Consider the following 19,513-nt stretch of genomic DNA (forward strand, 5'->3'; position numbering starts at 1 on the left):
ACTCATTATAAATAATATTCCTCTAGGTCGTATAGCCCTGGTGTGTCCACTTGCTGTACAGCGGTCACTTGTGGTTTCTGTGAGGCTGAACACTGTGACACGGATGTGTCAAACGTGTTAATGGCTGGTTACCCAATGCGGAAAGTGTGGGGTGGAGCTCCTGGATTAAAACAAGTTTGGAAGGAGGAGTGGCATCCACTTCCGTAATAGCTTGTCTCCAGAAACCCTATGAACCTGGAGAGAGGATGAAAGTCACACAAGTCTTGAGGACTTTCTTTCATAGGGCTGCTATGAGTCGCCTGTGACTCGATGGCACTTAACAACAACAACAAGAAGAATATAAAACTACTCCCAACCGGGGCTATAAGCAACACTATGATAAACAGAAAACACTGAAGTTGTGAAGGATTTAATTTTAACTCGGTTCTACAATCAATGCCCAAGCAAACAGCAGTCTAGAAACAGAAGCTGCTCTGATAGAAAGTGGTGGGATGCTGACCTTTAGTCACCCTTTATTTTTTTTTTTTTTTTTTCACCCTTTAATACTTGAAGCCACATCATGGCTCATCTTTCAGCCAGAGGACAGGCCTATCAAGTATGCACTCCCTAGAACAAATCACCACAGGAGACCAAAGGGCAGCACCTGCCCAGTGTTAAAGCTCAGAAGGTCGGGAAGGGAAAGGACACATGGAAACGGTAAACACACGGAGGAAGTGGGAGGAGGGCAATTACTGTGGCAATCATATGTCATGAATCAAAATGTGTATGAACTGTGGAAAACCAATTTGCTTTGTAAGCTTCTACCTAAATTACAATAAAATGTTAAAAAAACATCAAATTATGTATTGCATTGGGCAAATATTTGCAGGAGATCTCTTTTAAGTGTTAAAAAAAGATGTCGGAGGGGCAATCTCCTCTCCCGTGAAAGTCAGATCTGATTCAATGGTACACAAAACGAAAAGAAAAATAATAATAATTTTATTGTTTGCAATGGCTGCAAACAATAACTCATTGGTAGAGTATGCAGCCTGGTTCATGTATGGGTTGCCCTAAGGGACTCTGGAGACAACTCTTGGCTGCATTTTCATTCAAGCTTCCAAAGTCACAAATGTTTTGTCCTCATTAAGGCTCCAGACAGGTAAGCGAGGTGCCTTTGGAAAACCCCACGGTACAGTGGCCAGGATCCACATTGGCCAGGTCATTATGTCCTCCCATACCGAGCTTCAGAACAAGGAGCATGTGACTGAGGACCTCTGCAGAGTCAAATTCAAGTTCCCTGGGAGCCAGAAGATCCATAGCTCCACGAATTGGAGCTTTACGAAGCTTAATGCTGATGATTTGAAAACATGGTGGCTCAAAAGCACCTCATTCCAGATGGCTGTGGAGTGAAATACATTCCCCATCGTGGTCCCTTGGACAAGTGGAGGGACCTGCATTCGTGAAGACCTTGGTTAGCACTGTGTCTTAGCCTGTGAGCCAATAAATTGAACTTCTTGGGAAAAAAGTCACCTTGAGGACTAAGGTGCACCTGACTCAAGCCATGATCTTTTCAACTGCCTCATATGCATGTGAAAACTGGACAATGAAAACAAAAGACAGAAGAGTTAATGTCTTTGTGTTATGGCAGTGACAAAGAATACTGAATATACCATGGACCGCCAGAAGAATGAACAAATCAATGTCAGAAGAAATACAACCAGAATATTCCTAAGAGGTTGTGCCAAGAAATCTGGAAGACAACTACCTGGCCAACTGACTGCAAGAGATCCATATTTATTCCTATCCCAAATTAGATGACCCCACAGAGTGTGAAAATTATCAAACAATATCACATCTAAGCAAAATCCTGCTGAAGATTAACCAAAAATGACTGAATAGTACATTGACAGAGAACTATCAGAAATACAAGCTGGGTTTAGAAGAGGATGTGGCACTAGAGACATTATCATCAATGTTAAAAGGATCTTGTCTGAAAGCCAAGAGTATGAGAGTAATGTCTGTGTTTCATTGACCACACAAAGGCATTTGACTGTGTGGATCACAACAAATTGTGGTTAACCTTGAGAAGAATGGGAATCCCAGAACACTTGACTATGCTCATGCAAAATCTTTACTTGGACCAGGAGGCAGTCATCAGAACAGAGCAAGGAAACACTGCCTGGTTCAAAATCAGTAAAGGAATGCATCAGGGATGCATCTTGTCTCCATACCTTTTCAATCTGTATGTGGAACATATTATTTGGGATGCTGGACTTTACGAGTAGGAGTGTGGCATCAGGTTTGGAGGAAGACTCATCAACAACCTGCATTATGCAGATGACACAACCTTGCTTGCCAAAACTGAAGAGTACCAGAAGCATTTGCTGCAGAAGGTCAAGGGCTGTAGTCTTTAATATTGATTGAAGCTAAACATCAAGAAAACAAAGATTCTCACCACTGGGCCAACTGGCAGCACCATAACAGATGGAGAAGAGATTGAGGTTGTTAACAATTTCAGTTTGCTCCATGATTTTAGGTCCGTAATCATCACTCAACAATCTTGGCACCAGCAGTCAGGAAGTAAAAAGACGAATTGCATTGGGGAAGTCTGCTGTCAGGGACCTTTCCAAAGTGCTAAAGAGCAATGATGTCAGTCTCAATCCATGCCATGGTCTTCACAATTATTTGCTATGCATCAGTTTAACAATGACTAAAGATGACAGCAAAAGAATCAATGCCTTTGAGTTGTGGTGCTGGAGAATACTGAACATCCCATGGACTGTCAGGAGAATAAATTTGTCTTGGAGATGGTGAAACCAAGTTGCTCTGTAGAGGCAAGGATTTTGAAGTTTTGTCTCACATACTTTGGGCATGTGACCTGGAGGCACCAGTCTTTGGGGAAGGACATCATGTTTGGAAGGGTGGAGGAATAGCACAGGAGAGGAAGATCCTGTATGAGAGCTGGAATGATACAGTAACTGGGGCCATAGGGGTAGGAGGTGTGTTGGAGTCAGGAGACTGGCTCAGGACAGGGCAGGCTTCAGGGCTGCTGTATACAGGGTTGCTATGAGTAGCAGGTGACTCAATGGCACATAATAACAATAACAACAACAACTCCTTAGAAGGGAAGACTTCATCTCACGTACTTTGGACATGTTATCAGGATGATCAGTGAAGAAGAGGAAAAAATCTTAAGAAGAAAAAAAGACAAGGAGTGATAACAGTGGCAATGAGAAAGGGCTCACGCAAAGAATGTAAGAAAGGCCCAGTCTGGGAGAGTGTTGTTCTGTTTTACTGCTATGAGTCAGGAAACCAACAGCTGTCCCATTCATGCCGCTTTGAAAGTTTGTTGCTCTCCAGAGTCCTGCTAACAATGCAATTCCCTACATTAGGATCTCGAAACTGTCAGTAAAAAGGACTGTGGTCAGACTTACAGAAAACAGCATTCCTGGCAGGGGGGCTAACACATTTGAAGAGGTGTGGCTGGCAGCCGAGGAGGCACAGCTGTTGTTTGCCTATTGCACTCAATGCACCACACATGTGCCACCCTTGTTTACCGAAGCCAATTACCCACCAGTTCAAAGTCCTTCATTGCGTTCAAGCTGGGCATCCAAGTGACAGCCCAAATCCATGCTCTCCACCCAACTTATTACCTATGCAAGTGCCTCATTTCATCAGGAAACATTTCTGTTTGGTCTCCCCTCTGCTTCAAGTCTGTGAGCTCTGGGTGGTCCCAGAACTGAGAGATGGGGAAAAGAAAAAGACCAAACAGAGGAGGTCTCCAAGTCTGTGAATAAAAATGAATGGCTTTAGTAAGAGGTTATCTTTAAAAACAAATTAATTATTCGGGCTACTAGGTCTTGGGCAAATATAACCTTTGTTCAGATACTTAGTTTGAAAATTGCTAAAAACCTGATAATGAAAATCCAAACCTGAGATACTTTTCTTGGGAGAAAACATTTCTGATTTGCTTAAGTCTTAACCCTGAAAATAAAAATGTTAAGTGTCGTTGAGTCACTATGAGTAGACAACTTTTAGCGACCCTATGAACAAATGGCCTGAGCACTGTTCATAGAGTTTCCAGAGGCAAGCCATTTCGGAAGTGGATGCCTCTCCTGCTTCCAAGCTTGTGTTGATCAGGAAGCTCCACCAAACACAGTCCACCATGGGTAACCATTATTGCATTTGACACATCAGTGTCACAGTGTTTAGCATCACAACAACCACGAGTTACCAATGTACAGCAAATGGACAGATCAGGGCTACATCACTTAGAAGAATGTTTGACAAAAAACCAATTTAAACCAGACTTAGGGCTACAGATTAAAATCACCGACCTTGAGCTTGGGAGCCTAACTTTCTTTTTTTTTTTTTCTATAATTATATTTTATTAATTTTCATAAACATTTACAGAGATTTTGGGCTTCCACTCATTCATTGTTGCACTATTCTCTCTACCCTCCTCCCAGTTTGTTCTTGTCCAAATGCCACAGTGCTTGTCAAAGCCAGTTCTGATTAATCTTCTTTGTCAGTGTATCCTTTGCCATTCCCTATCATTCCTCCCTGAGAGAGACTTCACCCTGAGTCATAAGGAAAAGGGCACGGCGTATTCTCTTAGCTACTTCCTGCTGAAAAGGGACGCTGTGGGTTTCAGGGTGAAGATCTTCTCTCACTACTCTAAAGGGCCCCTTTGGCAGTAGGAAACACATAGACTATTATGGAGATTGATTTTGGAATTCAGATGCACTCTTATTGATTGTGCTTGGCTGTACATGTACATATCCTTGAAGATGTATCATGGGGGTGTTGCAACCTAGAAGACACAAATTTGACTAACAAGTTATAAGTACATGAGTCCAAAAATTATGGAAAAGTAAAAGAAAAGATTCTTTCATTGTTTTACAGGGAGCCTAACTTTCTGTCCACTAGGCCATAGCAACAGAATAATTGTATTCACTTGATAAATACTAAGTACTAATGACCAGGTGCTAGGCTGAGCTCAAATCCAAAGATGACAGAGATGCAGTCCCTGCCTCAGAGGGTGCACCATGTAGGAGCAAGAGTGATCAGTCTGCAGGAAAATGAGGGTCAGACAGCACATGAGTGCTTTCAGGGGCTCCGGGGAGGCTCCCTATATAAGCAATGGCTAAGACCTTGGAGAGGGGAGACGTGTACTAAGGCCTAGACAGGGTGGTTGATGGGTGGCACACACACAGTGTGAAGATGTGCATGTATGTGTGAGGATGAAATAACCACAGGAAATGTTCACGGGTAGTAGCCACTGTTCTAAATACACTACCCAGTGTAATTAATTTTCACAAGAACCCTATGAGGTAAGTTCTATCACTATCATTCTCATCCTTCAAGTGAGAAAGCTGAGGCACAGAGAAGTTAAGAAGATTGCCCAAAGTCACACAGCTTAGATACTGCAGAGGAGGCATTCAACCCAGGCTAGCTGGAGCTGGATCAAAGCTGGAGGTGGATCCTAGCATCTATCCAGGTGGGGAGCAGGGAGGGACCAGAAACATCCAGGGTCTGGACTGTATCATGGCGGGGTGGGAAGTGGGGTAGTGGAACTAGAAGAGTGGTTTGTTTGTTGCTTTTTTAAAAAAACAAACAAACAAGGAAAAGTACGAATGTATTCCCTCAATACCACAAATTATGCAGTTGAGTTTCCCACATTTGGGGGGGGAGGGGGGAAATCACAGGAGTACACACGTCCAGAGTACAATGGACAAGCCTCGCCCTGGGAAAAGTACCTGTGTGACCATGATATCTCCCCTTCTAGGTAAGTACAGAAAAGGGTTTTATGCAGGGATGAGCTGTGGTCAGATCTATACTTGCATTCTACACTCGGGCTGCTGTGTGCAGGTGGACTCGGAGGCACAGCTGAGTAGACAGCAGAAGCAGAGAATGAAGAGACGTGGAGGGTCTGGAAACATTTACAAGAAAGACTCTGTACGGGGGCGGAAGCTTCACTCAGCAAGTGTGATGAGTCACCCTCACTGCAGGGCTAAGTCACGGCCAGCAGCACGCATCAGCTGCACACGCAAAGGGGTGAGATATTTCCGAGGCACCCACAGTACTTAGAATACTTTATGCATGAAACTGCTCTTCTTCCTGTGAAGAACTGCAGCCTATGAACAGCAATGGTTGCTGCCACTAGTTTGAATCTACAGCTTCATATACAGATGTAACTGGCCCTCTTTCCTTGGTCATCATCAGATTTGGCCTTTATATGTCACTTTACACTTTACGTTCTGCTCAGCACATCCCAGGCCAATGTGGCAGCTATGAATTTAAGAGTGTTTAAGAATTGTCAGTCATAGGGGAGCTCTGGTGGCTTAGTGGCAAGAAGCTGCAACTACAATCCCAGAGGTGCATGGTTCGAATCCACCAGATGCTCTGCCGGGGAAGGAGGGGCAATCTCCTCCTGTACCAGTCAGATCTGATTTGACGGTACACGCACACATAAATAATAAAATAAAATAAAAATAAAAAAAAAAGAATTGTCAGTCACCTCACTCAATCCTGATGGAACCAGTTCTGGCCCAGCTGCCAGGACTCTGTGTGTACCTGAGGCCAGACCTGCTCTTCTCTGACTTGTGCTAACTAGACTTCAACCTGAGCTCCCTCCATCAGCACCACTTCTCACCAACTTCCTCTCTGTTGGCAGGACCTGATTATAACAAAACACAGGAAGGGGGCAGCCTCGCCTGCTTGCTTTAGCTGAACATGAGCGTGACTGCTTTAGCCTTAGCATGAAGCTACAAGGAGAGAAACTAACCCTTCATTTTCAGAGAACAAAGCAGAGGTTCCAGGAGGTAGACTACATGAGAGCTATTTTTCTATGATCAAAGTCCAAGAAGGGACAGACGCGAGGGTCTTCAGCACACATCAGTGAGGGAAGATGCTCTAATGGAAGATGCTGAGGTGTGAGTGCCGATATGGCTGATGACATGAGAGGTATCATACTAATTTGTCCCCTGTTGTTATGTGCCGAGTCACCTGTGACTCATAGTGACTCTATGTACAGCAGCTCTGAAGCCCGCCCTGTCCTGGGCCAGTCTCATTGACTCCGACAAAACTACTACCCCCACTGCCCCAGTCACTGTATCAACCCATCTCATCTGGGGTCTTCCTCTCCTGCACTGTCCCTCCACCCTTCCAAGTGTGATGTCCTTCTCCAAGGACTGGTTCTAACTGGCCACATGCCCAAAGTATATAAGACAGAGCTTCAAAATCCTAGCTTCCAAGGAGAAACTTGGTTTCATCCTCTCCACGACAGTTCTAATTGTTTTCTTGTAATATTTACATTAAAAATATGTGCTGTAAGGATAAATCAATTTGGTGCTATGTGCCAATGAGAGGGAACCGATTCACAGCTAACCCTCCAGCAGGTTTTCAGAGGCTGTAAATTGCACAGGAGAAGGGACCTAGCTGTAAGAGAGCCTTTCCTGTAGAGATCCCTGTTTCAAGTATAAGTACTGTGTTCTTGGGCCAAGGACATAAAACCACTTTTAATTAAGTGACTTGTTTACTGAGCTCCTTCTGTGGTGAAAAACAGCAGTGAATAAGTTCCCATTTAACCAAGAGAGTGGAAGGATATTTCAGTGAAGATGTGAAGCAAGTGGAGAGACGAAAAGGCAGGACTGGGGGGTGTGGTGGTGGCACCGGATGCAGAAGAGCTTGTGTATGCATGTGTGTGAGTTTGTATCTGCATTACAAGGGTGCGGTCATGTACTGTGCACCATGACCCTGGTCTGACTGAAGAGACAGGGTTGAGGAGCTTGTATTTGATGCTGGAAGCAAACTCAGAACCAGTCAAGGCCAGGGCAGTTGTGGCGGGACAGGAGGAGGCCGAATGAAGAGAGAAGGGCAGGATCAACAGGCCTTGGTGGCAGGCCAGAGGGAGGGTTCCAGGGAAGGAGCGGTCAAGGAGGACTTTGGAATCTCAAGCCTAGACAGTAGGAAATGGTGGCACCTTCAACCACGTTAGACATCCAGGAGAAGAGAGGGAGAGAGATCCTATTACTGCCATGCAGTCTCACAGGGTCAGGGGACAGTGGGCTGAGGACACTATTGGAGACAGAGGACTGAAACCCAGGACAGAACTGTAGCTTGGGAATTCTTATCTATTGCAAAGCTATTTATTGAACATCTCCTCTGTTCCAGGCACTATGATAAACACTGTGTAGAGAGTGATGAACAGACTATTCTGTCTTCAGGGACCTTACTTACACTTTATGTACAGACAGACCACAAAGAAGTGAACAAGCAGATGAGATGGGTGTCTAAAGGAATAAAACATGGTGTGAGTAACAGGGGATAAAAAAAAACAGAACAGGAGAGAGATCGTCTTAGGTGGTCAGGCCAGAGAGGGAAGGAGAGTATTCTTGGCAGAGCACAAAGAATGGGCTCTCCCTCTCACTGCCATAGAGCTGGAGTCAGCTCAAAACTGACCCTCCGGCAGGTTTTCCAAGGCTTGTAAATTGCACCCGAAGAGACTGCCCATCTTTCTCCTGGGAAGCTGCTGGTGGATTTGAACCAGCTGACTTGAGGTTAGCAGTGTAATGGCCTAGGCCACCAAAGCTCCCTCTGAGGCAGGAAAGCCCTTGATATTCTAGGTAACGAGAGGAGGTGGAATGGCCGAGCATGGTTGGAGGAGGCAAGCAGCAGGCAGATGCTCGAGGTGCAGAACTCTTAAGACAGGGGTGCACTGGGCAGCCTCTGGAAGGCCTGTGATGGCAGCGAGCCATCACAGGGGTAGAGGCAAAGGCCTAACCTCCAAGGAAGATGACATTTAAAAAGCGACAAATGGAGGAAGAGGAGCCTGAGGAGCATTAATGCAACAAGGAGGCAGAGAATGGTGCTGGAAGCCAAGGGAGAACTTTCAAATGGTCGTTTAAAATGGCAAATGAGAGCAAGTAGGTTAAGTCTAAAAAGATTCACAGTCTTCAGCAACTGTTGTTTCTGGTGAGTTTAAGGGATGATGATGATGATGATAGCAAGGAGAGACAGGATTGAGTTGAGGAAAATACTGGAGATGAGGAACTGACAACTGGCCTGGCTGTATGGGTGAAGAACTGATGGGAGACGGACATCTGTGCATCCGACCACATTTATAGATGCAGAAACTCCTGCCTGGTGGCTTCAGTTTTGTCTATGAACAGGGTTTACGTTTATTGATGGGGTGCAGCAGCAGGAAGGGGTTTGAGTGATACATGATTTCAAATAGCTGCTGTGGAGAAGGGGTAATGGAGCAGCCTGCCGGCAGCAGGAGAACTGTGAATTTCGCTGAAGTCCGAGACTGTTGATTGTGCAGGGACCAGTGTTCACATTGGGGTGACTCTCCACGCAGCTCAGCAGGCCAGTGCAGACATGGAGATGGGCAAACAGAATACTGAAGCTAGGGTTTATGTCCATTGGTTTGGAAGAATGGCGGAGCAAAAAAGCTGAGAAACACACAGAAGTGGGTTGCCATGCATCTCTAATTGAACTTGTAAAAAAATTTTTTTCTTAAATCTTGATTTCCATCCATAGACGTGTATTCTTCCCAGCTCTCAACCTAGTTCCTCCTCATCTCAGTCGTTGGCACCCCTTCCACCAACCACCTTAAATGAAGATAGCACCCTCAGGGGATTCCTTCATCTCCCAAAAAATGATCCTAACTCCAATGGGCTCAAACCCACCTATGGGTTTCATGCCTATCATGTCAGCTGTGTCTCCTATCTGGAGCATGGCAGCAGCTCTCCCCACTCCCACTATACCCCCACCTTGCTGCTGGCACCCGCACCCAGGACTTTGGGTCGACAAGCTACTCTAGGGCACACAAAGTGGTTCAGATTAAGGAAAAAAAAAACCAAACCCAACTCCCCAACAACAACAACAAACCAGAAATGATTTCAAAACATAGAAGTTCAAAACTTAAATGAATACAAAATGTATAGTATTAAGTCATATGCAATTAAAAAAATTTAGATAATAATATGATTTGTGAATGCTACCTTCTCAAATTAATTTTTTAAAAAAAATTATTACAAGAAGGGGTCCTGTGGGTGTAGTAGATTAAGTGTTAAAAGCCTAGAGTTAACAGAAAAGTCAGTAGTTCAAACCCACCAGAGGCTCCACATAAGAGTAATATTTATGTTCCCCTTAAGATTTGATGTTGAAGCTCAACATTAAGAAGACAAAGATTCTCACCAGTGAGCCAACTGGCAGCACCATGATGGATGGAGAAGGGATTAAAGTTGTTTACAATTTCAGCTTGTTCAGCTTCACAATCAACACTCAACACTCTTGGCACCAGCAGTCAGGAAATCAAAAGATGAATCACACTTGAGAAGTCTGCTGTCAGGGACCTCTCCAAAGTGCTAAAGAATAATGATGTCAGTCTAGAGACTGAGGTGTGCCCAATCCAGGCCATGTTGTTGTTGATTGCCTTTGAGTCGAGCGCGACTCATGGCAACTATATGAACAAAAGGCCTGAAGGCCCTCTGCAACTATCGACATTTATCAAAGTTCAGAGTTTAATGGTCTCCACAATTACTTGCTATGCATCAGAGAGCTGGACAATGACTAAATATGACAGAATAAGAATAAATGCCTTTGAATTGTGGTACTGAAGAGTATTGAACATATCATGGGCTGCCAAGAGAACAAACAGCTATGTCTTGGAGAGGATGAAACCAAGTTTGTTCTTGGAGGCAAGGATTTTGAAGTTCCATCTCACATACTTTGGGCATGTGGCCAGAAGGGATCAGTCTTTGTGGAAGGACATCATGCTTGGAAAGTGGAGGGACAGAGCAGGAGAGGAAGATCCTGGATGAAATGGATTGATCCAATAACTGGGGCAATAGGGGTAGGTGTGTCGGAGTCAATGAGACTGGCTCAGGGGAGGGGAGGGTTCAGAGCTATTGGACTTAGGGTTGCTATGAGTCTCAGGTGACTCAATGGCACATAACAACAACAACATTAAGATTTACAGTTTCAGAAACCTTATGGAGGGTTGCCATAATTCAGAATTGACTCAATTAGCAGTGGGTTTGGTTGTTTTGGTTTCATGATAACATGTATGCTTCATGATTCAGTACTATTCAAAATGAAGGCCTCTGATGGCCTAGTGGTAAAAAGCTGCACTGCAATACTGAAGGCACGCAGTCCAAATCCACCAGTTACTCTGTGGAAGAAGAATGGGCAATCTTCTCCCACCTGATTTACTGCCTCTGAAAACCCACTGGAGGGTCAGGTCAGCTACGGGTCGGTTCTGCCTTGACAGCACACCACCACCACGTCTTATTCGGAAGTCATTACACTTATGCAACCATTCTTCAAATGTGGAGCATTTTAGGTGGTTTTCAATTACTTTCTTCTGAGTATTGTGCTTTAATGGGCATCTTTTATACATATTTTGAGATAATTATAAATTTACAGAAAAGTTGAGGAATGTTAACATGTCACACAACTACAGCATTATATCAAAACAAGAAAGTAACATGGGAACAATCTTTTACCTCACATCATACACAAAATTAGGTGAATTAAGTAAAAACTCATCTACGACCTCAGTGTATGACTTCAAGTTATAAAAGTCTTAGAAGAAAACAGGAAAGCCAGAGGAAAGAAGAGGTAAAAGGAATGGAAGGGAACATGCAGAGGCTGCAGATGAAGGGACCATACAAAGAGAAGTAAATAGTCAACAAATAAGAATGAGTCTATCATCAGGATGGGTAAATAAACTGTGGCATTTTCACAGAAATGGAAAATGATACAGAATCAGTAACAATGAAGAACTGTAACTACACCCAAAGATATCAATGAACATCATAAAAGCGATATTGAGGAAAGAAAAGAGGTATAAATGAGAACATGCAAAACGGTTAATTTACATAGAGTTTGAAAAGGAAACAAAACAAAAACGAGGCAAAGCTCAGTACAGTAGGGAAGTGGGGAGAATGGCCACCTTTGCTGAAGAAGGTGGGGATGGAAAGGGGCCTGAGGGTCTCCTTAGGCTCTCATGTTTAGTCTCCTTTCTTAATCTGGGTGCAGATTACATGATGACTGTGTTCATCTGGCAAATTATATAAAGATGAACACTTCTGATTTTTTGTTTGTTTGTTTGTGTGTGTGTACTGTTAAATCAGATCTGACAGTTACAGGAGGAGATTGCCCCTCCTTCTCCAGCAGAGCATCTGGTGGATTTAAACTGTGTGCCCCTGGGATTGCAGTGAAGCTTCTTGCCACTAGGCCACCAGAGCTCCCTGATTTTATTTTTTAACTAGTATCAGACTTTAACAAAGTTTACTTAGGCAGGAAGGGCAGGGAGAATAAAACATCACTGTTCAAGAAATAGTTTCTGTTTGAGGTGATAAGGTTTTGGAAATAAGATAGTGGTGATGGTTGCCTAACACTGGAAATGTAACAAATATCACTGAATTGTATCCTTAAAAGGGTACATTTTATGTTATATGTACTAGGGGAGCTCTGGTGGCCTAGTGGTGAGCATTTGTGCTGCCAACGCAAAAGCACATGGTTCTAATTCACCAGTTGCTCTGTGGGAGATGATGGGTAGTCTCCTCCTGCAGTTTATTGTTGTTATTTACCATCAAGTTGGAACCAACCAATAGCTGACCCTCTAGCGGGTTTTCAGAGACAGGTAATTGCATGGGAGAATGTCCATTTATAATCTTCAGATGCAATTTATAACCTCTGCAAACCTGCTGGAGTGTCAGTTATGAGGCGGTTCTGGCTTGCCGGTATATAACAACAATAACATATATTTCATCATGTTATTGTTGATTGAGTGGAACACAACTCATAGCGACCCTTATGAACAAAAGACCTGATGTTTTTCTATCACTGTCCTCGTTTCTCCAAGGTCATAGAGTTTCCAGAGGCATGTGGTTTAGTAAGTAGATGCCACTCCTGCTTCCAGACCTGTCTTAAACTGGGAGCTCCACCAAACACTGTCCACCATGAGCAACCATTATGGCATTTGAGACCCCAATGGCATAAGGTTCAGCGTAGCAGCAGCTCAGATTACTTCAGCACAGCAAATTGACAGAAGAGCATTGTACAGACATAAAAGAATGTTCTTCCAAAATATAGTAACAAGGGATTAAACTTTTAAATGCAAGGGCCCTCCAGGAGATCTTGCTGACTCTAAACAAGAGGCCGAAATAAAAAACCACCAAACATTCCAGAGGGACCTTCAACCAAAACAAGAGAGCCCGTCTTACCGAGTCTCCAAAATGGAGACAAGGGCTTGGCCTTAAATGCAAGTGCCCTCCAGGAGGTCTCATTGACTCTAAACAAGAGGCTTAAATAACAACAAAACTCTGAGATTTTAGTGAGTTTACAAAGTAAATGGGTTTTTTATTCAATTATTTTTACATGTTTTGTTAACATTAACAACGTAACCGACACTCTCCCACTTCCTTTCTATAAAACCCACATCCATTATTCCTATCCTACCCTTTTCTGCCTTCAGGACTTTTATCCTTGGGCAAATACTGTGCTTTGGGTAACACTGGTTATTGTAAACAGTGAGTACCTTCTGGTATTACTGGTTGCCTTATAGGCCTACTTTTTGGTTGAAGGTTGAGCCATGGGGTGAATTTTGTTAGAGCAAAGGGTAAGTGAGGCCCATATTCTTTGGGGTCCCACCAGTCTTCACTGGAGCAGTTGTTACATGTCATTGAGTTGGACCCTCCTGTGGGTTTTCAGAGGCTATAAATCCCAAGTGAGGAGAATGCCTATCTCTCTTACGAAATAATTGGTGGATAAGAACCATGTGCCTTTCTTTGGGTTGGCAGCACAACTCCTTGCTTTTTGTGTTTCTGAGTTTTGTTTCACATTTCTCCCTACTCTGTGCAGGCTCTTCTCCTGTGATCCCCCCGAGAAAGAAGAACAATGGTAGAGCAGCATCAGTCAGTTCTTCTGGTCTCAGGGTTGGTACATCTTTACTTTTCTTTACTATTCCTTGTTCCAGATAGGGGAGATCAATAGTTGTACTTTAGATGGTGTTGGCAAGTTGTGCTTTTCCCACATTGTTTCATTCATGTACATTTTTTCCCCATTCACCAAACTCCTCGACCCCATAATTTCCTGCTTGCCCCTCCCCTGCCCTATTTGTATCTCTACACACATCTCACTGATTATCCTTCTGTTTTTACAATAGTGGTCCTTATGCAGTATTTGTCCTTCTGTACCTGAGTTAGTTTACACGGCATAATGATCTCTAGCTTCTCTCATATTATACAGTATTTTTTGGAATCTGCTGCTCCTTAGTAATTGATGCAGTATAGTATTCCATTGTGTGATGTACTAGAGTTTCTCAATCTAGACATTTGTTGATGAACATTTGGGCTGTTTCCATGTTCTTTGCTCGCAAGTTTTGTTTTTTTTTTTGCTTGCAAGTTTTTAAGACTTCAGTTACGACTCACCAAAGTAGGAATCGAAAACATCTTTCTGGACTATTTAGGCCAAGTGACCTTGTGGTCCTGAGTCCCCACAACCAGGAATTCCCTCTAGGTGCTCGGTTATGGCTGACAAGCTTACAAAGCCTTGCCCTCCTCTGGCTTTGTTACATTATGCATTATAATCTTCCAACCTTAATATGGTCATCAATAGAGTCCTGTTCACCTATCCATATCTGTTTACCTTACTTACCATATTAAAGTTTTGTTTGGTTTTTATGCCACCAAAACTGGAACAAAATTGCTAGATACAAAATTATCTTACAAAAGCCAATGGTGTCTCTAAATCATCAGTATCTAATTTGAAAAGATAACAGAAAATAAGAGACTATTTACAATAGTAACAGAAGCTAAGTAGGGAGCCAAAGAATGATTAGGTTTTTTTACAAAGAACTTTAAATTTCTGCTAAATCAGTTGTATCATAGCAACCCCACAGAGCAGAGCAGGACTGCCCTACAGGGCTTCCCAGATGAAATGTTTACAGAAGCAGATCGCAATGTCTTTCTGTGTAGGGTGGCTTTGAACATGCCAGTTAGCATTCTCCTAATTAAGCACGATGCCACTACGGTTCCTTGAAACTACTTAAAGACACGAGAGACTAAAGGGATAGATTATATCATGTTTGTGGTTGCATGACATCATTGTTGAGATGTCAGTCTCCCCACAATAATGTACAATTCCAACCAAAATTACACATGAATGTTCAGAGGAAGCAGACAAATTCATTCTAAAGTTAGAAAGGAAAAATTACGGTCCACAAATAGCTAGAGCAATTAAAGAGAAGAGAGAAGAGGGACTCTTGCTGTACTAGATTAAATGTTTTAAGAATGGTCATGCACTGGCATATAAAAGGGACTGGTGGCATAAGGGCTAAGTACTTGGCTGGTAATAGAAGGGTTGGTGGTTCTAACCCAGCTTGGGCGAAAGATTTTCACACTCTGCTTCTGTGAAGACCACAGCCAAGAAAACCTTCTTCTGCTCTGTAACACATGGGGCCCCCGTGAGTGAGAAATCAGCTCGATGGCACATAACACAATGCACTGGCACAGGGACAGGCAAGCAGATACATGGGGCAGAAGGCAGACCCAGGGATGCAGGGGGATAGGCTTGGCTATACAATAGAAGGGACTCTGATGGCCTAGTGCCAAGAAGCTGCACTGCAAACCCAGAGGAACGCGGTTCGAGGCCACCAGTTGCTCTGCAGGAGAATGGGCCATCTCCTCCCTTGCTATTAACTGCCTCTGACTAGTTCAGCTGTGGGTCAGTTCCAACTCTACTATAAACAACAACTCCAAACCAAAAGGGAGGGACAAAGTGATTGTTGACAAAACACTGGAAAAACTAGACTGGCTGAGATTATCACTTTATGCCTAACCTGAAGAGATGAAGGTTTTAAGGGAAAAATAAGATGACAAAACAGCTAAAAGAAGAAAATACTAAAGAACATCTTTGTGACCTAGGCGTGGGGCATACATAGTCTCTTTATAAGCTGTCACAGTACAAGCTATAAAGTGAAGGGGGGGGAAGCATGTAAATTTATGAAAATGAAAGATTTTTTAGAAATAAATTAGGCAGTATCTAGCAATTTAATATTTAAATAATAAAGTGAAAATTTAGTATATGGGATGGTGAGTTAGTACAAAAGCTGGAAAAAGTCCCAATGATTCACAGAGCTCATGAGGGGACCTCCAGGAGTGACTTTCTCTTTCCATTTCATCCTGGGGGTAATTTGCAATTAAAATCTATGTTGTTGAATCTCCCCTAATTAATAATTTCTAAAAGGGACTATAGACAAAGTTAATAGCTAACATGGGGGGGATGCTTCTTTAGTATAAAACCAATATGAAATTGATTTCTAGATTATACAAGGGACACCAATAATTTACTAAGATTAAAAACAAACAAATCTAATGTAACTTTAAAAAATTTCATCAGGAAGAGAAGGCTGAAGGAAATGAGTAAGCAGTCGGCCAAAAGGGAAAACTCAAATGACTAACAAGTCTGTAAGGAAATAGCCAAATCTATTTCTTCTCCTGTGGAGCAGATGGTGGCCTTGAACTGAATGCCTTCTAGACTGCAGCACAGCTTCTAGCCACTAAGCCCCATAGCTCCAGGACAAAGCAAGGACATGCAAATTAAAACAGGAGTAATAAGACACCCTTTCAGACACCGGTTGGGCAAGTACTAGAATGGTGGATACCCAGCAGTGACAGGCTATCCAGTAAGCAAAGTAAACACAAGTTTACTTGGGCGTAGTTACTAATCTGTAGTGAGCAATTTCACATCAAAATTCTGCTGCTAGGCATGTCTGGCATCTGTGTCTCTATACCAACTCCACACTACCTTCCTATAGAATCAAAGCCTTTTTTCACATTTGTGTCCCTGGCAGGGCAGAGTACCTAAAAAGCAATAATTAAACTAATCCACAGTGAACTGTTTCATCTGAGTTAGCCCAAGTTTACCTTGCTTCCTGGGACAATCCCTGATACCCACTGATGGTGAGTGTGTGGGAGACAAGGACTGAAATGACTCCCTGGAAAGTAATCTGACAAAATGGAGATGGATGAAAACCTTGGGAATCTAACAATTCCTATCTCAGTTATCCACCTCAGAGAAATCCGAGCTGTACTTCCTCATGAGGGAATACAAGGATATTCACCCTGGCGATCTGTGGAGGAGGGAGGTGGAGGCAGCGAGGAGAACATGACAGGGATGGAGTTAAGTGGTGAATGCAAAGCTTGGGATGATAAGCAGCACCAAAACATCCTGAACCACATGTACTAACAGTTCGCAGACAGGTCTTTTAAAAAACATACAAAGAAAACCCGCCCCCCCCAAAAAAAAAACACCCATATATTTTACAAATATATTCAAATGTCATATCTAAAAAAAAAAAAGTTCTTTATGTTCACACTAAACCTGTTCCCTCTTTTTAGCCCCAATTCTTTTTTCTTTCTGGCACTAGAATGTTAGCTCCACAAGAGCAGGTATCTTGTGCGTTTTGATTATTCTTCTATCTCCAGCTTCCAGAACAGCTGACCTACTACATTGTAGATGGTCACTACACTTTTCCCCCGTTGCTGTGTACCGTTGATTCAGATATGACAAACACAGGAGACTGTCCCTCCTTCTCCAGCAGAGCATCTGGTGGATTCAAATCACGCACAGTCACTACATTTCTGTATTGTGAAGAAATGAACAGAGGCCATGGAGCCAGCAGGGAGTGGAGCTTAGATGCCTACAGGATGGAGGGGGCAAGTATAAGAGTGGAGGGGGCAAAAAACCAAGAAGGGCCTTACCTAGGCATATGCCAATGCTCGTAAAAACCATTACAGATTCTGTTTTCCTACTCATTACTGTGGTGAACTAGATTCTGTATCATTAGGCTGTCACCTGCCTGCTCAGCTCTTCTCTTTCACCCTCCTCCAATCATTCCCCATAGTCAAGGCCTCTGCCAGTTCCTGGAACATCTTGACCACCTCAGGGCCACAGACTATACCTTTTGCCTATAAGGTCCTCTTTCAGTTTTTAAAAAAGCTGGCTTCTCATTCCTTAAGCTTCTGCTCAAATGTCCCCTCATCAGAGTGGGCTCCCCTAACCACTCTATCCTGTGTTTCCCTTCCCCTAAGCTACTGGCTAACATACATCATCTGCTCAATAGTTTACCAAGCTCCCTGATTCTCTTGGTCACTGTATGTCTCTACCAAAACAAATTTAAACTTCAATAGGAAAAGGGTCTTACATGCTGAACAGTTATCTCTAGCCCTGACACAGAGTAGGTACTCAAATATTTGATGAGTGAATCATTGAGAGAGGAGAGGGATCACATATGGTCTATGTAGGAAGGTAAAACACTCAACACAGAAGGGACTAATACTAGAAGACAGATGTCTTGATGAAGTCACAGTACAAGGATTGCAGGGAGAAGCTAGATGGAGAAGAGGCTTGCTGTCAAGGCAACAATCTCCTTGAAGTTCTGGTAAAAGTGTTTCAACATAAATGTGTTAGCATGCTGGGCAACTTTCTTCCTTTAAAATGTTCAATATTGTTACATAATTGTTTATGTTGTTGTTGGGTGCTGTCCAGTCGGAAATGACTCAGGTGACTCAGAAGCTGTAAGCTCAACCCCTTCCCACTCCATCACCAGAGCTCTCCAATATTAGTTAACATTCTAACGTTTTCTATACTGAGGACCCTACACACCAGCCGCTTTGCGGGAGAACTGCTTCCAACTAACTTTACGGTATACAGGAGCCCCTATGGGTAGGAATCAATGACAACGGCTCCGTTTTCTGTTTGTTTTGGTCCTGTGTCTGCTACAAGTTACCTGTGCTGATAAATAACACGGTTTCGTCAGGAGCCCTGATGGCGTGGTACCTAACGTTACCAAGTTGTTCTCTTAGAACAGGGTTAGAATCCAACAAGTCACTCACGCAGCGCTGGAACCCACTGTCCATCTCCTGCCTAGGTCCAGTCCTGACAGCACTCGTTCGGTGACCGCCACTGTCAAAACCCCAAATCAGTCCGCCCTCGGTCGGCTCACGTGACCGAGCTCTCTATCGGCTGGCCGCCCTGATCTCGCGGGATGTGGGCTGGACCAGAGCTCTCTAGCCACCCACTACGAGTTTGTCTTTTCCGTCGCCTCCACCTTACCTCCCGGCAGCGACCAGCTTTTGGAGGAAAGTCGCTATCATCGTGTCGACAAGCTTCACTCTCGAGACGGTAGCGGCAGGGAGCACAGGTTTCGGGGACGAACCCTCAGGCCCATTTTCGTCAGAGCGGTTGCTCGTATCACTGCCACCCACCGCTTCAGCCATGTTGAAATCGAACCGCCAAAAATCTAACTGGCCTGCTCGCCCCGCCCACTGAGGCCCCTGATTGGGTGTGCCTGGCACTGGGGGCCTCTGATTGGAGTTAACGGAGTATCCCATAGAGGCTGGGAAACTGGAGGCGGAAGCATTTAAGAGCATTCTGTTGTAAATTCTGGACGCTTCCTCAGGAGCCCAGATAAAACAAATAAGGAGCTAAAGTGCAGGGGCTCAATAAAAACTTTTAA

The 19,513-nt window shown here is 43.6% G+C and overlaps 1 protein-coding gene across 1 annotated transcript in view; it reads right to left on the reverse strand.

Annotated features, from left to right (window-relative positions):
• The window catches only part of PMF1 (polyamine-modulated factor 1), a 29,271-nt gene extending 9,997 nt beyond the window's left edge, over positions 1–19,274 (reverse strand). The window contains exon 1 of the mRNA XM_006895762.1: positions 19,111–19,274. Coding sequence (XP_006895824.1) covers positions 19,111–19,274 — 164 coding nt within the window. The remainder of the gene's footprint in view (positions 1–19,110) is intronic.
• Positions 19,275–19,513: the final 239 nt, after the last annotated feature.

The sequence above is a fragment of the Elephantulus edwardii genome, unplaced genomic scaffold (assembly GCF_000299155.1).
Source record: "Elephantulus edwardii isolate Elephantulus edwardi_28Jun2011 unplaced genomic scaffold, EleEdw1.0 scaffold00176, whole genome shotgun sequence".
NCBI lineage: Eukaryota > Metazoa > Chordata > Mammalia > Macroscelidea > Macroscelididae > Elephantulus > Elephantulus edwardii.